The following is a 7,438-nucleotide window of genomic DNA, read 5'->3' on the forward strand; positions in this document are numbered from 1 at the left end:
GAGTCTCTTTAAAATGTAAGTTAAGACAGAGATAAAAAGATGCTGTTGATCATTTATCAATCTGTGAAATAATTGTGCTTCATAAAATATCTTGGTAGTCTGCAAGCTACTGTGCCTGCTGAGCAAACTGCTTACTTGTTGTTAGCTAGCTAGCAACCTGCAAGCACAGGTCTTAAACATTAGCCAGAGTAATATTGTATACAGTTTGTTAAAAATATATTTTCTTTCCACAAACTCAAAAAAAGATATGTATATATGTTGGATAGCAAGGTTAACCAGAAGTTTGATTTAGGGTTAGGGTTAGCTTGGGAGCTCCCTTTCCTTTCTCTCTGGCTCTTGCATGACATTTCAACTGTTTACAAAAGTTACAGTCTATACAATAGCTCCAAGTGAATTGTCACAACTTCACTGCAATCAATTAGTTCTGGTTCGTTGTCATTTTAGTTGTGACAAAGGCCAATAGAGAGCAGCTGTCCATCCACTTCAAAGTACTCGGCTCAGAATGACATCCCTGTCCCCGATTATACTGACTATGGAGGGAAGGAGGGGCCCTCCAGACCCTCTCATCCCCCGAGGGCCATCGTCACAGCCACGTCTGGGGAAAGTGTGAATCAAGGATCTCACAGCCAGGCCGTTACGCCTCCATCTGGGACTCTGAATTAAACATCAGCTAGGCAGACAGGCTCCCTGCCCAGAGCTTGAGGGACAGGGAACAGGGGCCAATTAACCCATGCCCGGTCCTTTCAGACCTTTCTTTGTAGCAATTAAGAGGGCACATTACAGACGGGAGAAAAAACTGATGATAAAACGGTTGGGTTTAATTTGACATCAGGCACAAATGGTTCTGTTCGTAATAAATCATAAACCTTTGGCAATTATTGAAACATTTATTATTATAAACACAGTGGGAGTGCCCTCAATAATAATAATTATGAAAAATCAGGGTCTTCTTGTTGTGATGTTTAGTTTACCTAAAGAGATTATAGTCATTTAAAAATAACTGTGCTCTTTTGGAGTCATTTCAGTACTGAACATGGAAACTCTTGCGTTGACCTCATGTCACAAGTTTTTCTTCACCACAACACAGTTCCTCTTCTTAATCTCTGTCAACAGTCTAGTGTTAGGAAATACTTGCCAATGAGACAAGGACAGGAATTATAGCAAATGAGGACTAGAAGTTAACATATTTATTTCTTCTTCCATTGTAACAGACGGATCACAGATGTGGCTCAAGCTTCCAGTACAACAACCTTGATATGTTTCACAATAAAACTGAAGATTGAGCAAATAAAGAAACCACAAAAGTCATCTTTTTTCTAAGAAAATAAAAAATATATAGATTGTATAGATATTGTAGAGATATGAGGTGGAAACACCAGTTTCCCTAGATTGTGGATATGAAAAACATTAAGGCTGACAAGAGGCAGACTGAGGTTGATTTACCTTTAGTGGTGCTGTGTGTGTCCCTGATGAATATATTGTTAATATTGTGCAGGCTGCAAGTATTTGGACAGTGATATGTTTTTCATTCTCTTGGCTTTAGTTCATCTCATTGCTTTCAAAATGAAACACTTGCTATGAGTGTGTTTTTCATTTGGCGAGAGGCACAGGGTATATATGAACATTGATATAATTTTTAACTGGTTAATAAGATGTGGATGTTAATACGATTAAGTTAAAGATGATAGATGGTGTATGAATTTCATACAGACATTATAGTCTCATTTAAAACACTGCAAAGAATCACAGAGGCAAAACTGAAATGTCCCACTACTCACAAACTGTCCCCACAGCCACAATGAATCTGAACGTTGGTCCCCTGCAGAGCAAATGTCCTCTTAATTGGCAATGATTTATCCGTGGATGGTGTTTGTTTAATGAGAATTGAGAACCAAAGGCATAACATTAATGGGGAGATTTATCATTGTATGGCTTGTATAAAAAAAAAGTTTCCATTTTCCAAAGCATTAATATTTTTGATGGTGTTTCCAGATGGGGAACGTACAGTACCAGATTGGATAGAGAAGGTTCAGACTTGGAAAGAAAACCTTTGTTGGTTCATGTCAGTTATAATATAAAACGCAAGTACACACACACACACACACACACACACACACACACACACACACACACACACACACACACACACACACACACACACACACACACACACACACACACACACACACACACACACACACACACACACACACACACACACACACACACACCTATTTGTAAGCTGGCACAGACAATTATTTGGGATAGATATAATCTTTACAACATTTGCAACCAGGAATTCATTGCATTCGGCTTTCAGTATACGCCCCCTCCGAAAAGCTAACATTTGACATCAATCTATTCCCTCAGGGTAGGAAAAATTGTAATGACGGTGAAACTAAAAGAAACAGGTGTTCTTCCTTGCTATGCTTATCTGTGAAGGTGCTGAGAGTTACAGAAAGATTGTGAATCACTGCTAATTGCATGAGATTATAGTTGCGGTGTGCAAAATGAACTCATTCTAGTGTAGCTCGAGCCAACGCAGTTATGATAGTACTTTGGAGGTTTGTAGATGAATTATAACATGACAAGGGTATTTCTAGATGTTAACTGAACAATGACTTTGGTTTACTGGAAACGCTGTAGGGGATTTACAGAAAGCTCGCTTGATTATGATGTGCATTTGAAGAGCTAATTTGTCATTTAATAACATAAAAAAATGCCAACTCAGTTTTCCGATCCACCTAATAAAAAATGAAAGGATAGTGTGCCACTTGGAGACTTATAATTTTGAAACCACAAAGCCAACTGAGGTCAGAATAGCTAGGATTGTCTGAAGTGTATGTTATGTTTCGCAAAGGAAAGACTGTTTTGCGGCTTCATGTATGACAGCTCTTTCCTCAAGGGAAGATTTATTGAAATTGTTTAATTAAATCTTAAATTGACAGTTAAGCCCCACCTCTAATTATAAATGACAGTGTAAATGCTCTTTAGTCGGGCTGCTTGCTCAACTGATATTTAAAACTGGCATAATTGTGTGTATTTAATTGCTTTATCAAGAAAGGCAGCCATGACTAAACTAATTTATAGGCTAGACAAATACAATTCATTTGTATTATTTGACAGGCAAAAAGCATAATTAATGAATAAAGAAGAATAACCTAAAAGCCAGGAGGGAAATATCTGACTAATAATAAATCTTGAAACTCATTTCATGCTATTTCTGTAACTTAATATACTTTGTGTCTTAACTCGATATATTACACTGTGCTTTGGTGTCTGCGTTTTGTTTGCAGGACAAACATCTAGCCAGGTATTACTTCACAGATATTCATGATCTGTGAATTGATACTTGACAAAATATATATTGTTCACCTCAGAAGTGTAATGCTGTACAAGCCAAGATTTTGAACAGGCAAAAAAATACATTAATATGGAGTAAAAGCATGTTGTGTTAAGTGACCAGACGAAGGTGCAGGAGATTGTGTCAGCTTCTTTGGGTTTAGTCCAATTGACAAACTTTCCCAAGGCAAAGTTTGTCCGTCTTTGATTTTCAACAGTTTGCTTTGATTTTGTTATTCTTGTCCTACTTTAAGTCATAAGTAGCATTTATTTGAGCCAGTAGTAAAAGTGCTATTATTTGCTCCTTTTTCTTTATTTTACATACATTAAACACACAACCCAAACAAGTAAAATTAATCAACCAGAAACGGAATATCTATAAGATAGATTTCATAATGTAGCAAATCTTACTCAACTGCAATCTTTTTTTCTAAACAGAAGTAAAACAACATATGATGTGGTAATGGTGGTTCAGCAATGTTTTACTTGCAATTGTTTTGCCATTGGGTCATGCTTATTGCAGTAAATTGCAACATAGGACACATATGTGTATGTATATATATATTTTCCATGTGGGCAGAAAATGTTGGTTGCCACATGACTTTAACCAAGTTTTTGTCATCATCAGAGAACTGAAAGCAGACCTGACTAATAGCGTTTCCTTCCTTCCTTAAAACCGACTACTATTCAAGGACATATCATTTCAGTTCCTGCCACTCATTTGGACAGGACTGCTTCTTGATTTTTATACAGATACGTTGATCTAGTCTTATATACCATGGCGTGTCTTGCTGCCACTCTTGGTCTCGTCCTTTTTTCAGGAATCATGGATCTCTCAGCAGCAAACAAAGACCCTTGTGATTTGTATGCCTTAGTTGGACAGAATCTAACTCTGCCGTTTGTCTTTGAGGGACTTGGGGTACATGAGCTGAGATGGACTCATAATACAAAGATCATTTTCCACGGACAGCAGAGCAGAGTGTCTCATGGAAAAGCAGAGGACATCTCTAAAACCGGATCTCTTTTCCTGAAGAACCTACAATTCTCAAGTGCAGGGATCTACCGAGCAGATGTTGTGAATCCCAATCGTACTCTGGCTAAAACATGGCATGGCAGTCTCTGTGTGATGGACAAGGTATCGAAACCTCAACTCACTTACATTTGTGATAAGTCAAGTGCTGTTATTCTAAATTGCAATGTAGCAAATCCCCAGGGTTTGACGTTTTCATGGACTGTCTTCATGGATGATAAGACTTTAAGCGAAACTAAACAAACCCTGAGCATATCATTGGCACAGCAGAAAGTTGTGCGGAGCTTTACATGTAGTGTGGCAAACAAAGTCAGCGAGGAGAAGAGTGACACTGTCCGTCCATACTGTGAAAGTCCACCACCGCCATCTTTGTTCGGTTTGAAATCCCAAATCCTTGTTTTAGCAGTGCTGGCAGGAGGGCCAGGTCTGATTCTGCTTTTGCTCGTCATAATCATCACATTATGTTGTCGCTACAGACGCATCAAAACACAAATGAGACGCAGGGATCAAGAGGGGCTTAGGATGCCTTCTCTAAACAAACTAGAGTCTAACTTCAGCTCAGTTTATGAGACAATGCACCAAACTGAGGACGCTCCAACCGTGAGTCAAACTTCTTTACCCAAATACTGTTGTGAGAATGTTACACAACCTGAAGCTCGGACTGAAAACAAGCCAGCACAGCTGTCCGCAGATGCTGAAGGACAAAAACCTTCCCCTGTGCCGAAGCCGAGGACGAAGGGCCCCAAGGCACCAAACATCTGAATGTGCCATCCCAGGATCTAAGACATATAAAGGCTTATTTTTTTACCTTCATAATGTACAACTGAATCCAAATTAAATTGCCTTTGTTACTTGTATACTTACATGGATGGTGTAAATAGATTTTAGAAGTATGTGTGTCTAAGGACAATTAGCTTAATCATGATATGCTGTGGACCTGCAGAGTAGAGTTTGAAGCAGCAACATCTTCTTTTTCGCTGCAACTTCAAAATTGATATCATGGCTCATATATGTGGAATTGTCCTCATTAATGTTTTTAATTCAGCCAATATAGTGGTGGGGGTTCAAAGTCGGTGCAAACGAGGTGTTGTCTGATCACAAGTACATATGAGACAGGAAACTGCGGAGGAATTTCAATATTGATGTATTGTTTATAATTTGTTAAGGTTACTGATGGTCTTATCTGCTTCTTTTCTTCTTTAACTGTAAAGCCAATGTTCTTCTGTGTCATGAATAAAGACATTTCCAGACGTTGTGGAAAAAATCTGAAAAAATCTGACCATGCGTTGACCTGAACTTTTCACTCTCTGACATATTTTCGTATATTTCTTAACACTTCTACTGAAACTTGCATACACTTAAATATTTTTTCCATTGAGTTTCTGTTATATAGATTAATCACACTATGTATACATATTTTGCTATTGAAATGAATATGGATCTTATATTTGTAAGAAAAACTTATCTCTGTGAAACACGGTCCTCTGTTCCTACTTCTTGGATGTCAGCATTCTTGCACTTATTAAAATGTGCTTGCTTGCAAGAAGTTATTAATAAAGGGAAAATAATCAATAGAGGAATGGATTAGCTAAGGAAAATATCTATTATCTCCAATGGGTAAATGGTAATCCACACATGAAAGTGTTTGCTGTCTCGCCTAATGCTGTGTGACAGCAACATAATGGAATCCCCCTGAGCATCATCGCCTAAAACTTACAAGCCAATGTCATCTTTTGTCGGGCCATGCTCCTCTCCTGCGCTCTCTACATGGCTGAAATTTCAGTCAAGCCGGCAGGGATTTGGCAGTAAAGCTGGTATTGGCTCCTGGAACAATGCCATTTGTCTTTCTTGAGAAACACTGAGACTTGGCTGGCAACATGCCACGTCACTTCCCCACATCAGCTAAAAATGTGCACCATGTACTGTAGATATGAAGAAAGGGAAACACACATGCACAAGCTAAATGATCACGTACAGCACACAAACAGCTGAATTATGTTAATTGAGTCAACTGAATCTCCAACAACATACAGTTTCTTCTCAGGGTAAGACGTCTTAAGCTGCATATTTAGCCTGAATGTCATTGATCCATTTGATATTCATCAATATATTTATGGGGACACCATGTTACCATGGGGACAGTGACACTCTGGCCCCTTCACCTGCAAAACGTTACTTAAAGGTCTCCTATTATACTGTTTTTCATCAATATATAATAGATCTCAGATATACAAAACATGTCTCTGAAGATTCAGGTGATGAGGTGGGGGGAGGGGGTGTTACCTTGGTTGGTTATTTGCAAGCCAAAAAATTGTTATGACATCATAAAGTGGCCAAAATCTGATCAACTTTCAGAATCTCTTTACAAAGAGGGAACATATGTTTATGTATAAAAGACATGAAAAAGTGGATTTTGCAGGTGACCTTTAAGGGGACATGTAGCAACCATGAAGAAGTGTCAAAGGGGGATAATTATACAATAAATTCAAAACAACTGCAGAAAGAAACCAAAAAACATCAAAAAAGGGACTTCACATCAATAAATATAGACCCAGAATAACACAATAGCCGAAGTAGGCTACATAGTTCAATAGTGTTACCTTATATGGCATATTAGGAATTCTAGAGAAGAATTCTGCTCCGGAATGTTCACAACCAGGGACGTGCACAGGTACGGGCTATGTTGGCCTTTTTGGCTGACTTTCCCCTCTGGAGAGAGCGAGAGTTTGTTTTTCTTTTTTCTGTTGTGGCCCAATCAACATGATGAGCCCACAATTAGTATTGTAGCGTCTCGCTGCGGGAAACACACTTTGTCAGCGCTGTCATCTGCCGGTGCGTTAAGACCACCTCAGTGTCGGATTTTGGAAACTTGATTTTGAGTTATCTCATGGCAGTTAGGGTATAAGGGACAAACCAGGGGACTTTACTTCCTCTTGATACCGTCGGTTATTTACAAAAAAACACCTAAATATAGCCTATATGTTATTGAGCTTCTGTCTTTCTGTGTCTTTCCATCTGTAAACTCCCTCAATGGGGCCGCTCGCTCTCTTTTCTTGATTGCCCTCT

The 7,438-nt window shown here is 38.7% G+C and overlaps 1 protein-coding gene across 1 annotated transcript; it reads left to right on the plus strand.

Annotated features, from left to right (window-relative positions):
• The first annotated feature begins 4,052 nt into the window (after positions 1 to 4,052).
• On the plus strand, positions 4,053 to 5,640 carry LOC104950345 (T-lymphocyte surface antigen Ly-9-like). Its single transcript, XM_010776856.1, has one exon. It carries the CDS (start codon positions 4,121 to 4,123, stop codon positions 5,132 to 5,134), a length of 1,014 nt encoding a protein of 337 aa, XP_010775158.1. The 5' UTR covers positions 4,053 to 4,120; the 3' UTR covers positions 5,135 to 5,640.
• Positions 5,641 to 7,438: the final 1,798 nt, after the last annotated feature.

The sequence above is a fragment of the Notothenia coriiceps genome, unplaced genomic scaffold (assembly GCF_000735185.1).
Source record: "Notothenia coriiceps isolate Sejong01 unplaced genomic scaffold, NC01 NC01_scaffold00017402, whole genome shotgun sequence".
Taxonomy (NCBI): domain Eukaryota; kingdom Metazoa; phylum Chordata; class Actinopteri; order Perciformes; family Nototheniidae; genus Notothenia; species Notothenia coriiceps.

What these genes read in the sequence shown, in the direction of transcription:
- LOC104950345 (XM_010776856.1), top strand. Translation starts at nt 4,121, where the DNA reads ATGGCGTGTCTTGCTGCCACTCTTGGTCTCGTCCTTTTTTCAGGAATC.